The sequence below is a fragment of the Atta cephalotes genome (genome assembly GCF_000143395.1).
Source record: "Atta cephalotes unplaced genomic scaffold scaffold00032, whole genome shotgun sequence".
Lineage (NCBI taxonomy): Eukaryota > Metazoa > Arthropoda > Insecta > Hymenoptera > Formicidae > Atta > Atta cephalotes.
Window position 1 is genome coordinate 3,525,981 of NW_012130096.1, and position 15,973 is coordinate 3,541,953.

At 30.6% G+C, this 15,973-nt stretch overlaps 1 protein-coding gene across 1 annotated transcript in view; it reads left to right on the forward strand.

The window, feature by feature from the left end:
- LOC105621246 (dentin sialophosphoprotein) overlaps positions 1 to 15,973 on the forward strand; it is a 70,774-nt gene that overhangs the window by 11,745 nt on the left and 43,056 nt on the right. Inside the window, exons 3-6 of the mRNA XM_012202715.1 lie at positions 2,025 to 2,112; positions 2,669 to 3,000; positions 4,095 to 4,316; positions 12,897 to 12,936. Of these exons, the coding sequence (XP_012058105.1) occupies positions 2,025 to 2,112; positions 2,669 to 3,000; positions 4,095 to 4,316; positions 12,897 to 12,936 (682 nt within the window). The remainder of the gene's footprint in view (positions 1 to 2,024; positions 2,113 to 2,668; positions 3,001 to 4,094; positions 4,317 to 12,896; positions 12,937 to 15,973) is intronic.

Genomic DNA, 15,973 nt, shown 5'->3' on the forward strand with positions numbered 1-15,973 from the left:
AGAGAGAGAGAGAGAGAGCAAATGAAGAAGAGGTTGGAGATGAAAACCGCTCGAAGGTCGCCATCCTGTCGCGCCCTTCTTCGATCTCATCTCCTATTGTGCTCCACGGGAATTCATGTGAATGCGCATAACGAACATCCACGCGGGGCGTCTATCAATATCCCTTTTATGCGCTAAGTAATTTGTTATTTCGCAATTATATTTCGACCCATCGTTATTCTCTTGCTGAAAAAGGTCTGATAATAATAATCAAGCAAAATGATAATTTCACTAAAACTTTGGTGTAATAATAATTTCAATCAAACGTTTGATTTATATAACTAAAACGTAAACTCTAATTTTTATTTTTACTTTTTTAAAAAATTATTTTTTTTATTATCAATAATAATGGTTGGTGGTTACTATTGTTATGTTTGGTAACATTTACTAAATATTGTAAAAAATGCGCTAAACGAAATACATTTGGCAGATATTACCAGACTTTTTTTCAGTGCTCACCTCGTCTCATTAATGAATTTGTCATTAATGAATTTGTTTTTAAACATTGTTGTGCATACAAACGATTTCCCAACGAATTTCTCAAACTGTCTTAAAGAGTCTCTCGGAGATTTCGCTTCGAGCATTCTCTTTTCTCGTCAAAAAGATTTACAGATAAAAATATCGACATCATTTGCTACAATAACGACAGAAAAAAACAAATAGTGAATTCGGTTGGACGCACAAGTGCACTGGTGCATACTAAAGCCGTTGTACACTGATTTAATTGGACTGTAAAAGTGACATGCAAATATTTTGATTTATAAAATGCATATTTCACTTAACAGCAAAAAACATTGAAGATTTCACGATTTAACCTGTTTCTATATTTACATTAAACATTTTTACATTTCAGTTTGTGTACGACGGCTTTAATATAAGTGCTTCCAGTTGAATTTGCTTAAAGTTTTCTATAAAATAAATGTTTTTTGAATTATTAAAATTTTGTAATATTTATTTTGAAATACAATTTTAGTAATAAATGATTTAGAAGAATATAAATATATTCCTAAAAAATATATTTTCTTTTATGTTCCCATTTTTTTTTGTATGCAATATTGAAAAAAATTAAAAAATCTTAATACATACTTCTTTGAATATTACTAAGTAAACATTTAGTTGTAGCAAATAAATATTTATTTAATAAAAAAATGATAATTAAATCAAATTAATTCTTGTACTAAATAAATGTATTATTTGAATGAATTATATTTTTCTTTGAATATTAGTAAATAAACATTTGCTTAAAACTATTCAAACAAATATTTATTAAAATTTATACTGATTATATTAGTATTTTATACTGGAAATAGTGCAAAAATTGAGTTACAGCAAATGAGCGATAACGAGACAGTTTTGTAAACTACGAATTCTTGTCGCTTAAGTGAAGTATTAATTATTTGTTTTTTTTTATAAACGCTAAGAACAATTACATCATTAACTGACGTATTTCAGCTGATAAACTATGATTCATAATCTGTTGTATAGCGCGATATGCAGTCGAGTAACAGAATAAAAATAGATCCGACTTGTTAAAACATTCTAGGAGATGTGAACATCAGACGAAATGATCGTATGGTGCCATTCGTTGGACATTTTCCAGAGTGAATCTCTTCTTGAACGAGTTCCAAAGATATTATTATTATGTAATCGGATACGCCAATCTTATTTATCTCCTCTTTTTCTTTAATATTCGAATAAATCAGTGCAAAATTTCTCGCTGCGCTCGTGAGCGTATCTTGCATTGCACTCGCGGTTGAGAAGAGCTTACAAATGCAAGAATGTATGTGTAAATAATCGTGCTGTATCGCCTATCGTGCGATTAAATAGCGATATCTAATCATCGCTTCTCGCGTTGTCTTCAGGTTTGCAGCTTATAATAATTCCCACGAGAAGTCGTTAGAATTGTAACCGAAAGTCTGAATGTTTTCGGGATTCCGTGCGGACAACTCGATCGATCGTCTCTAAAACAACTTTCTTCTTTACAGGAGCTTGGTTCACAACCACTACCAACGATCGTGACCGAGGATACGGATAATTCCGGGCATGTTTCTCAAGGTCATAGACCACGAGCAGGTGAGTAATTGACGATCGTGTATGCCGGTCATTATATTTTCTTCTCTTCCGGGGCACGCGAACGATATATTCACTTTTTGCAAGGAGATCCGTATCGCGTAATTACTATTTGTTTATCTGTGTAGCAGAAAATTTATATTTTTTTTGAATATGCAAAATAATCTATGCAAATAATTATTGGAAATACCTTACTTCAATACTACTATCAGTACTAACAAATACTGACAATATTATTCACGGCCGGTTAATATTGATAAATTAATGTAGAATGTTGATAGTGAAACAGCCGGATTTATTCATTCTCGAACATCAGTATCTCCTAGAAGCAACATTGATACCCGAGAATCTAGAAATTCAGATCACATCAATAATATTTTTATACAATAATATTTTTATACTATATTATGCAGTATTCTTTGATACTGACAATATTATTAGTCATATATGTTCGTATTACGTTGAATGATTGATTTGCAAATAAAATAGTAGTGAATCATAGTAAATTAAGTCATGGAATAATTATACACTATACTTATAGAAATAATTTGACTTACAGATACGTGGGGATCGCACTCGAAGACGATCAGAAAGTCGTCTTATGGGAGCGCACCTAGTTCTGGAAAATCTACGCCGCTTCCACAGCCAGCAGAACCGTCGAGTTCGTCGAGTTCCGGCAAAGGTGGCCGAAAGACTTCCGGTACTCGATCCGGTTCCACCAGTCGCAGTAATAGTCGCAGTAATAGCGCGGAACGTCGGAGAAGTGGTACGGATGACACTGCTAGCCCTACGAGAAAGCCGGCGCTCTTTGATGCTTTTAGGCCGAGGAGCAAGTCGGACGCTAGCAAGAGGAAGCCCAGTATTATAGCTAATATGAAAAGTGCCGTTCAGGTACAAGCAAGAGAATATACGCAAATTAAAATTACAGTAGAAATGTGTATGGTTAGTGATTACGGTTGCCACCTTTTGAGTTCGCTGTAGATAGATGACTCTTTTTATTGGAGATCGAGATTATCTACCGAAATTATTATTGCTTTGTAATCAATCTCTCTAAAGAAAAAAATTATCAGCTTTGGCGCTTCCTGCTAGAGATTTCTTTTCAAAACCGAAGGAAAATCAATGCATGTATAAAAAATTGAATAGAATTTATTCACTTCAACATACATAATTCAAAAAAGGAACTTGGTTTATTACTTCCATCTGTTCTTTTGTCTACAGTCTACATGACTATACCAATCTAAATCTAAATCTCTTTGTAATTTCTTTTGTTGTTCTTTTATTCCTTTCACGGATCTTTGGTATTCACACTATTACAGCCTTATATACAATACTTTCTCTAATGCATTTCCTTTTATCTATTCCTACCATTACACACATACATCTATCTATTTCTTTCTCATTTCTATCTTTTTCTACATGCGTATGAAAATGAAGAAAGCTGATATCATTTGTATATAACCGTTTCATAAAAGAAATGAATTATAAAAATTTAAAATTAGTTAAAGAGCCGGAGATTCGTTTAAAAAGTCAGAATCTTCGACCACAGAAGTGGCAACCATGATTGTGATATGTTAAATTATATAAAATCTTTCAGTTTTGAAAAATTTGTCAAAACTATAATTTTAATTGTTACTAGTCTACAAAAGGAATGGTTTCTAAAAATAAAATATCTAAAAATTTAATTAGATATAGATTTGAAAATAATTTTATATTGGACTATAAAATAATTACATACATAAAATACTTAAGCACGATGAGCAACGTTACGAAAAATTTTAACATTCCAATAATCATCTTCTATATAATTATTTTAATGATCCAAGAAAATTATTTTCAGATCTACCTAAGTTTCTAGATACTTTAGCAATTGTTGTTTCCGTATAGAAGTTCATTGGAAATATCACATTTTAGAAAGCTTATACATTACTATTAAGTACATTATACATTATAACATTATTAATATTCTTTATTATATGCCTGTCCAGCATTCCTTGCATAGAGGCTCACATGGAAGCTCGTCGGTGGATGTACGTACGGAGAAGGAACATCATAGAGAAAGTCAGAAGGAACAAAAGGAGAATAGAGATCAAGGAAGCGGTCGGCCTAGAGCTGGATCTGAGAGCAGCAGGAATCCTGTGAGCAAAGTCATGGATCTCATTAGGCACAGGAGCCACAGTGCCTTGAGCGCGGAGGACAAGCGGAAAGCAGTAAGCGTTTTTACTATTCATAACCGACATGCCAAGCAGTAATAGTTGCATTTATATCTCAATTTATCAATTCAACTAATATCTCGAATTATATCATGTGAAAGACTGTGGTAGGCCTTTCATTTGAATGCCATGAGAGATCTGACCATACCGCACTTAGATTCACGTATTACGACTTTTGAAAATATCAGAGCTGTATGTCTACTAACATTTAACATAACGTTGTACATGTATGCAGAGTGTTATGTCAATCTTTAAATTTATATTTAGTTTTTTAGTGTTGAATGCAGATATTGAACTGTGAGACAGTTCAAGTCATGTGTGTGATAACTATAATCTAGAAAATACGTATCATTCGAGCATAATCAACGCGCGTCTAGTATCCGCTTTAGTAAAGGCAGAACATCTTTTTTATCGTGTGCTCGTAGTGAAAGTAGGCAAGCACGCTCTCTACCTTCTCATCATTCGATTCTTAACTCGGGGTATTGTCGGAGGAAATTATTACCTATCAAGCTTGCGCGCTGAATAATACATCGTATCATCAAATAACGCAACGTATGTAAATGCGATTGTAATTAGATACGTAACTAGGGAGTAACGTAATAGTTACGAGCGATGCATTAAAGATTCATCATTGGTGCATTGAGAATATTTTTTATTATTAATTGATTTTTATTATTGATTGACAATCTCGCAAAGCTATAAAAAATGATATTAAAAATGTATTATTGCACGCTTTATGTGATATATTTATTACTATAGAAAGACTTTTACGGCCAATTTGTGTTTTATAAATAAATTATTGAGAGAATTTTCTATAAATTTAATATAAAAAATGAATCCATATTTTAGAAATAAAATTATAATAAAGTTGAAAACAGAATAGATTAGTTTTTAATCTGTTTATACTCGGATACTGTGTTTACTACTTGAAGTCATTGAAGATAATCAACTTAATTTGTGTACTTTAGAAATACAGTGGCTGTCAAAAGTTTCCGGCTTGCCAATGAGTTATTGTATCGTTTAAATAAAAAAGATTTACAAATAAAAATCTTAATATACAAATACTTAATATATTCTATGTTTAAAGTGGCGTGTTTAAATTGATTACAACAAGATTTTTATAAACTTATAATGTAAATTAAAAACAGATTGACAAAAATTATCTGTAAAATTATATCGCTCATGTGCTACAACAACAATATAATTAAAAAATTATATACTTTAATTGCTTACAGAAAAAAAACTTAAAAAATCAAAATATACTTACTTTAGACATAATTGTATTGTTTTATAATCAATTATTACAAGCAAATTGAAGTTTAAAATTAATATTACAAAATTTTAATGTTTCAAACATTAAAATTCGTTTTCTGAAAAAACTTTTTTTGAGTTGTGCCATTGTTATAACAAATGAGCGATATATTGATATATTGGAAATTTTTGGCAGGCACTGGAAATTTTACTAGTTTATATTTAATAGTTTCAAATAATAAAAACATAAAACAAGTAGGTTGTCTTTAATAATTTCAAATAATAACAACATAAAACAATCAAAATTAAAATATTATTGCTCTACATTTATATTCTCCACATAGCTTTTTCTCTTCGGTCGAGCATTCAATATTTTTGTTTTATCTTCATCTTATTATCTCTGCTTCAGGATACGCATGCTGGCACAGTTTGGCCGTTAAAGTCTACGTAGAAATATCTTGGATAATTGAGATACATTTGTTTATTCAAGATGATTAACATAAAAGTTGTTGTATAGAGCTCGGTAACATCTGCTTGAGTAATTACTGTAAGCGAGAAAGGCGTTTCTTCTTCGCGCGTTATGAAGATGACTCGGCGTGATCGGCGATCAGGCGAGTTCGCGACAGTTCCTCGGGAACAGGTGTGTGTTGCCTCGGTGCTTGCAAAAGAGCACAACGAGTGCAGTCGAGCACGGTCGCTGCTAGTGGGAGGTAGCATTTTTCGTACGTACTTGTGTCAAGAGAGACAGGAAAGAAAGAGATACATTTCTCACGCAGTGATTCACTTACTTACGACATGTAAAAAAAGAAAAAGAACCGCATTACTTCCGCGACAGTGTATGTGTATCGGTTGACTCTTGGATCGAAGAAATTTATAGGGGTGACCAAAGTTAATTGGAATAATCGTACAAAAAAGAGAGAAAGAAAGAGAGAAACGAATTAACTGCAGAGTAAACATTAACTAATAAGTAATATTATATCAGTATTCTAATTTTCTTCTCCAAGATTCCTTTTGGATTTCCGGCTCACTAATTTCTTACTTAGCAATATAAATGTATAATATAACACATATTATAATAATTAACTGTTGAATAGGAAATTATAATATTGATGTAATATTATTATAATGGTGTTTATTGAGGGTTTCTGTCTCAAAGTGAAGAAACCGAGAATCGTTGTTGATCTCGTTCGAGGAAAGCTCTTCTACGGATTAAAGCCAATACAAGGACTCTCGACAACACGTATCCAAATTATAGCAAGTATGATTCGTAGAAGCATTCTCTTGCGGTCACATTACAAGATACAGATATCGCGCCTTCGCAGAATCGCTGAAGCTGAATTCCGAGAGTAGATGCGTCGGAGAAGAGAAAGAAGTTCCTCTCCGAGGAATGTGCATACGGAATCCTAAAAGATTTACGATTCTCGCGGCTTCGTCGGCGCGACCTAGATGAAGCTGCGATCCTCTTGCCGTTAAGAATGGCAAGGCAGCTTAATGTCACGTCGGGTTACCAACAATATGAAATTTGCAATGGAAAAGTCTTGAGCCCGGTTTATGACATGCTTTTCAAATCGCGATAACAGAGTATTCTCGCTACTAATATATAGGTATTTATCTTGGATAAACACCACGTGTTGGAATTCTCTCATTGATGTGTGGAAAAGAAGAAAAAAACTTTTCTTGAAAAACATATGTAAAGTCTGCGGACGACGTCAAGTACTTTGTTATTTATTTTTACATCATTGGATGCATTAATTGTTATTGAAGCATATCGTTGTTTAAAATTTACAGCTTCAGCTGAATTGAACAAATTGTCTCTATTATATAGAATTACTATTACTTGTCCCTTATAATGTTCATTTCTATCAATGTAAATTAACTTTTTAATCTCGATTCAGCTTAATTTTTATCTTTTTCTAATTCTTAGAGCTAAACACAGAAAAATATTAATGTACTGCTAAGAAAAATAATTACTCAGTTTACTTTTTTTCTTTTAAGTGAAAGCTATCTTTAGCAAACAATATTTTCTAAATAATAATCTTAAATTATACTTAATTAGAAATTTTAGAAAAACTTGATGTACTCAAAATAAGAATTTATTTTCTCTTGAAGAATTTATTAAATTTTATCGCAGAAAAACGACTTTATATAATAAGCAAATAAAATTTGTTTTAATTTAGTCTTGATTGAAGTAATGATTTACTAGAATTGAGAATATATTTTATATGAATAAATTCAGGGTTGCCACAGACCTAAAAAATCGGGAAAAGTCAGGGAAATTGAAGTCTAAAATTTCGAAATTTGTTCACAATTTCCTTAAACTGCTCGTATTTCAAATAATTGTTATAATTTTTTAAATATTATATCAGATGTTTATAATCAAATACATTCAAAATTTACGCACTTTAAACGATTTTAATAAAATAATTAAAATTTATATTTTATTCAGTATTTTTATTTGATCTCTCTTTTTCGTCATAATTCTTTTTTCCAAAACTAATTTATTTTTTGCTGGCTCGAATTTGCACCCAAAATTTTATTATATTACTAAGCTTTTTTTTGTGTTATTTTTAATAATATAAACTAGCTTTTCTACATTCTCGAAGTCTAAATATTAAAATTTATATATTTTATATTAGTAGTAAAATATTTTCCATTTTTATTTGGAAATTCTGGAAAGTTAAAGAATTTTTAAATTCATTTTCTGTAATAACCCTGAAATTTGTTGCTTGTGATGAACTTATGATAAATTTGCGAAAACTTTTGAAATGCTTGAAATAAATAAATAATATTTTAATACAGTATGTATTTTTTATATGTAAAAAAAAAGATGAAGTATAAAAAATGAACTGACAAGTTAAGTTAATCTATATTAGCAAATATCAAGCTCGTGAGAATAAAAAAAGAGTGGCAATAAAGTCAAGAAACGAGTAAAAAGAATTCATAAGATATTAAAATAATATAAAATTAGTTTAATGTTCAATGATGTTCATGTGATGTAACTTCAACTGCACAAAATCTTCTTCACTTCGCAATAATTAAATGGATGATATAATATTTCAATATTACATATAAAAAGAGTTATAACTTAGAGTAAAGTTTTATATCATTTTATGACAGACATTTTTAATATTTTTCAGGATAAAGTCAATACCAATGATAAAAAACTTTTTCAGTTTAGGACTCAACTTTTTTTTACTCTGAAACGATAAATCATTATGCTATTTTATCTACGGATTAGATATAAAAATTTTTCATTGAATTTTATTGATTCTATGAATACGGTTCTCATTACTTTCATTGATATGAACGGATTTATCTGTTGCGTATATTTAATTATCTCAACATATCCTCTTGATGTCTCATATTTAATTATCTCAACATGTCTTCTTAATATTTCTTTTCTTACTAGCTTGAACGCTGTATCTTTATATCTCATTCTTCCTTGCAATTTGCATTCATAGTTAGTTCTTATATTTAAGATCGTCTTAAGTACAATCTTAATATGTCACAATCAATCAAAAGACTGTATTAGCATCTTAAGATAATACTTAAGACAATTTTAAAATAAAAATATATGAATACTATCCTAAGATTAAAAAAATTTTTAATCATTTTTTTTACTTCTGAATTTATTCTTTTATATGTATATTTAAATATTGTATTATCTCTCTCTCTCTCTCTCTCTCTCTCTCTCTCTCTCTCTCTCTCTCTTAAAGAGCTATGAATATTTGAATATCGTATTATTCTATAGTAGTGATGTGTAACCTTTCTTAAACTGAAAGTCATTTCTAGATATAAATCTAGATAATAAGATCTTAGTTTAAGAAAAGTCGCGCATCACTGTTAAAAGAATTAAAAATTAAGATAATTTATAAAAGTAAACTATTTTATAAGCTATTTATTTATAAAATAGCTACATTTTTTAATATAAATTCTTAAAAATTTTTTTAAATATAAATATAAATATCTCAAACGAAACTTTTAAACCATTATGCATAATGTTATTTTTATAATTTATATAAAACAGAAAATAGAATTTTTTATTTTCAGTTTATGAGTCAACGAATTTCAGAAAATTAATTGACGGAATTGCCGCGGATTGCGCATCATCGCTATAAAGTTATGTATATATTTAAATATTGTATCATCCTTTTGACTGTTGCAAACTGAAGGAGACTCTATAGTCCATATGTATTACATCAATTTTAAACATCATTAGACATTAAATTAATTACGTAAATATCATCTTAATATCATATAATCATTTTGCTCGTTTCTTGGTCTTATTGATACTTCTTTAATCGACATACCGGAAATGAGCATTAAATATTATATTATTATTATTAAACTAAAAAGAAAATAACAATCGTGAAAGAAGAGAATAGATAAATTGTTATTTATTAAGCATTTTAGAATTGCATCTTTTTAAACGCTAAAAATAACAAACAAAAATATGTAGAATGTTAAAAATTATATTTTAAAAAAATGAAAAACTAAAAATACAAAAAAATAAAATGGAAAAGAATGATGAGCAAAAATTTCAAAGATACCTAATTAAAATAATAATTAATAAACAAAAATATATAAAATATTAATAATTATATTTAAAAAAAAAAGATATGAAAAGAATGAAAATACTAAAAATACACAGGAAAAGAATGATAGGAAGAACTTGAAATGACAGCAAAAAACTTAAACATACTGTAGAAGAGAGAGAGAGAAGGAAAAAATGACAATATCATTCGCGATTGTTTGTAAGACAAGACGATAGCCGACACAATATGTGCGCTGCACCTGCAACATATGGGTCACATTGTATTAGTAATCATCCTCTTTATTACGCAGACAACGCGATATGACACGTTTATGTTGCATGTGACCGTGGAACTAATTGTCTCATGTGTTCGAGCGCGTGATGAAGTTTCGAGAGCAGAAAGGGCGAAGAGCTTTCGTTGAATCTGGTCTGCGATCGTGCCTTTGGTTCACCTTTCCGGCGCACTTACATACGTGGCGAGTCTTACGTAAAAAAGCTCGTGCCTGTAATCAGGAAATTACTCAACAAACTGCCGTTCACGTCAATGACATAAGTGACGTAGGTGACGACGCGGCTACGACGCGATCGGTTATGCGAATCGGCGACGAGACGGAGAATCATCAGAGATGTCTTCGTATTTCCGATGGATAAAGAGCGGAAAGAAGGATGACGTGTTCGGAGCAAAACCGCGGAGTCGCTCCTTAGATGCCAAAAGTCTTGAAGCATCCGGCATTCGGCTGATTTTGCAAAACGTATTTACGTTTTAGACTCGATTTTTTGTCTCTAAACCAGAGCTATCTAAAGGCTATTCTACAATGTGCTCTTTTCTTTTTTTGCTTTTTACCATTTTTTATCTTTCACCTTTCTGCCTCTTATATTTTTTGTTCGCCCGAGATAAAATATGACGAACTTCGGAAGAAATAATTTTGTTTGCAAATTTCTTCAATTGTCGTAAAATATAATCTTCCCTCTTTAAAATGCTTTTTTAATTACTATGATTTTTTTTTCACTGATTTATAACGATATGGGTAGTGCATTTTTAATAGCTTATTTTCTTTAAAAACTTGTACCGCGTTGCGCTGCAATAATTCAAGTTGCCTGTATTTCTGAAAGTTGTTTTCTTGGCTTAAATTAAATAAGGACTCTTAATGTAAAAAAAATTAGAAAGGGCATATAAGAGTTAATTTAACGCAAATCATATGATGTAAAATTACAAAACAAAATATATTGTACTTTGTAAAATTTGAATAATTACATATTTCGGCTTTTTTAGATTGAGCTTTCTTTAGGTATTCTAATCAATGCAGTATTATTAAGATGATAAATAATAGAGATGGATAATGATATACATGCATTAGATGAAGTCAGATGAGGCTATTAACTCATATAAGTTCTTTCTAATCTTTAATTGTTTTTTTTGTATTTTCTTGATATTGCAAGTATTTTCGATATAAAGATTTTATTTCTCTAAATTTACTGCGCGCAGTTGTTGCGAATACACACCATAGATTCGTCATTCGACATTGATATTATAATAATCGTGACAATAAATTCTCGACACACAACTTCGTGACAATTAAAATTTTAACTGCCGTGAAGTTGTCACGAATTATCATATCATCATTGAATTATCGTATCATCATCGGTGTACATTTGCAAAAATTACGCGCAAGTAAAATTATGCGTAAAATAAATTTAAAATTTTTGCAAAGAGAGAAGACAAGAGAGTTAATAAAAAAGCAAAAAACAGTAGAGGGCAGAAATTAAAGCACATTGTAGATTAATTTTAAGATTTGTAATTTTCTGCATTTTGATTCAATGTATGTGTATGTATATATATATATATATATATATATCCCCTATTGCTTTTCTTTTTTCTATTATTATTGAAAAAAAGAAGACAATAGACATGAATATTGATACTTCTTCTTTATCTTCATTTCCACATTTTTTTCTTCATATTTTTCTTCATTTTCATTTTGACGGTTTTCCGAGATTAGCATAGTCAGTTGTATTTCACAAATGCATGAATTAAACTGGACAGAAATTTCCAAAAATTGAAGATGCAACATTCGGACAAAGTAAAAGTACTACCCTGTCATCCAATGGACTCATTGTATATATTGATATACATCAAGCCGATGCCCACAATTATAAATCTTGGACAGTTCTAAATTGTAATATTTTTAGTGGCATTTATAATGAGATTTTGAGACGTAAAAAGCTTTAAGCCATTGGTCAGTCATAGTCGATATTCTCCTTACATTCAACTGTGATTAGTCAATTTCGACTTAAGGCTTAAAAACTTAAGTTTTGCGCTTTGAAATTTCATTATAGACTTAAAGCGATGGTCGCTTCGTTTATTTTCGATATCGGTGATGTTATCAAAAAATTGCTGTTCATCGAGATTGTAAACAAAAGCATGCGATTGTTTAGAATGTAGAATAGAATTAGATTGAAAGGAATCTAGATTGAAAGGAAACGTTCAAATGTACAAAAGACTAGCGTTTAAGTATGTTTGTGAAACTCGGGGAAGGTATCACTTCACGGCTAATTGTAGAAAGTATAAATTTAAAATAATTTATGTAGTAAAGTTCCGCGATATTTGCATGTCACCAAGATTTCTCCGCGCTGCAATTTCAATGAACAGGAATATATTTGCGTAGCAAATGAACTTCAGGTATACAAAATGCGAAATATTTGCGACCATTGCCAGACGTAAATTAAAAATTCTTCTCGTGTAAAATGTGACGAATGCCGACTGACTTTCGTTTTCCCGTTTTCTGTTTCAGCGAGCGGCGGTGCAGCACCAATCACAAGTTGCGTCGCAGAGTAAGTAACTGTAATTAAATTGCCTGTTAAGATTTGTTTAATTTCATTGTTAGGAAAAGGCATAACGAGATAATGCGTCGGCAGATAAGAGATCTATTTTTATTCAGTGGATGAGGGGAGATGAAGCGTCATTGAACTATTTCTTCAACTGTTAACGCACTCCAAGGATGCACGTGGAATATTAATTTCTGCTCGGACATTTGTTCGATGTTTGCGAGGGAGCCGAGTGTGAATTGACTTTCCTTCTTTACGTGAGCGCTTATTCGAGATAGGTATCGTTACCTATTCGATACGGTGTCACGTCGGTAATTTATTGTGAATTATCGACAAGTATTTTGTATTTACACGCAACAATCTGAACATTCAGTACAATGAATGAAATATTAGAAATAGGAATAGATATTAAATATTAGAAATAAAAAATTAGAGATAAAGATTAAATGTAACGTACAATATAAGATATATATATATTCTTATATTGTTATATATATTACTCTCATATTTCTTATTTGTATCTATTGTGAGTTACATTAATCTCTAAACTCCTAATTTTTTACTTTTTTTACTTTTCAATATTTAATATTTATTTCTGTTTCTAATATTTTTTCATTGTGCCTCATATTTTATTACTAATTTTAATGATTTAAATATCTCGTAGATATTTAAATAACTTAAAACATTTATGTATGTTTTATATACATATGTATGTATATGATATATTATATAAATATTATTATAAATATGTACATAATTTTTACATATATATAATATTTAAATATATATATATATATATATATATATATATAAGAATTGTGTATTTGATTGGAACAAAAGTTCGTAACGCTATGAACTTTTCAAAATTCAAACAACTGTAACTTCTTTAAAAATGAACAAATGAAATTTAAACTGAAACAAAAGTTTTAAAGCTTAAAGTCTCTACTTTCGAAAGATTACTATGCTTTTAAGTGCCTGTGTGTTGGTAATTTTAGAAAACTACGAGCATATTAATGAAGTAGCTCTACGTACTTTCGTTTCGATCAATTATGTATTGTAACATAATATTAATATAATATATTATTATATAATACACATATTATTCAGGGTTGGGCAAGTTAAATTTTTTTTTAAATTAAATTAAATTAACAACCTTGAAAATTTAATTTAATTAAAACAAGTTAATCCATAATGAAATTAATTAAATTAAAAGTTAAGTTAATAAAAAAAATAATTAAGAAATTAAAAATTAAATTTTTTTCGAATGAACAATCAAAAAAAAGAAGAAAAAATTTACATAATTTTTCGTATTTTTTCTTACAGCTTATTTATTTAATCTGGTTTTTTTTGTTCATAACAATTATACAATATAAAATTACTAAATTATATATTCATTAGCCTCTCGCATTGTATCTAAAGATTAACTTAAAAAAAAATCAAATTAAAAATTAATAGTTACCGATAAATTGTAAATTAAGTTAAAATTAATTAACTTTTTAATTTAACTTTTATCTTACTTAGCACTGCCCAACTTCGATATTATTTATATTATACATACACATATAAAATATAAACAATAATATATACAGGGTATCGCAAGATGTAACTTTTTGCCAACCGCTTTTATACAGATAGAGCGGATTAAACTGAATCGAAAAGTTCTCATTTTTGCAATTTTCACAATGATTAACGAGATATTAATTACTAAAAATTGCTGAATATTAGTTTTCAATTTTTACTCAAATATATATTCTTATACTCAATAATTTTTTACTCAAATACTATCAACTTTACAAAAAAATTAGCGAGAAACAAAAATTATTTATTTTCTTCTCATAAAGTTTTAAGAATTTTTTCAGAATTTTTTCAAAATTTTTTAATATCGTATATTTTTATATTGATAAAAATAAGAAAATACTAAAAGTAACTGAAAATACTAAGTACTAAAAAGTTGAAAGGACTAAAAAGTTGATAAAAAATTTTGAAAAAATTCTTAGAGTTCTATGAGAAAAAAATTAATGATTTTTTTTATCTGTTGCAATTTTTCTATAAAGTTGATAGTACTTGAATAAAAAATTATTCAAGACCAATATCCGGCAATTTTTAATAATTAATATCTTATTAACTATTGCAAAATCATAAAGAACTTTTCGATTCATTGTCAATTTAGTCCTCTCTATCTAATGCAGTTGGCAAAAACTACGGGGCACCCTATATATATATATATATAAAAACATACTAGAATTAGCCATACGTTGGTATTGACCCGCATACCTTCCGAGCACATTTGGTTCTCGAAGAATTCACCGTTTCTCATGTAGGTGACGCGGAATGCTTTTAATCGGCTCGACCCGACGCGATGCCGAACGAAGCGGCAGCGGAGTGACGGAGTGAGAGCATGACGCACGCACGCTTCAGTAGCATCACGGCGGGACACGACGATCGATGCCCGCGAGACTCGAAATCGAACGGCGGTCGCCGGTTCGCGGCATATTCGCGGTGTTCCGCAGGCTCGATATCGCGCATCCACGTGATTCGAAAATCTACTCCAGCGTTCCCGCGTTCCTCCTCAACTCAATTCTGCGGCACGGCACCACCACGTCGGCTCGTCGTCGCCGTTGACAGCGACGACAGTGACAACGCGTGCGGTTCGAGACGTAAACATCACGTCGCACGCGCCGTGTACTATCCGCTAGTGTGTGTTAGTGGGTTAGTGACGGCTCGTCTGCGGCTGAAGGACAAGTCGTCTCTTCGATGAGCTTCGTGACACGACATCCTGTCGCCGGTTTTCCCGTTGACGTTTCGCGTGATTGTTTTACGTGATCGACGTGAAGTGTGATCCTTCGTTTTTTCTTTCTCGAGGAGAGATGTTCTCTCGCACATTCGCGCCGAGCCGAGCGAGGGTTAAAGGGTTAAAGGGTTAAGGACAAGTGAGCCATCCTTTCTCGTATCCGCCGTTTGATCGAAAATCGAAATATTTGAGAGAGAGAGAGAGAGAGAGAGAGAGAGAGAGAGAGAGAGAGAGAGAGAGAGAGAGAGAGAG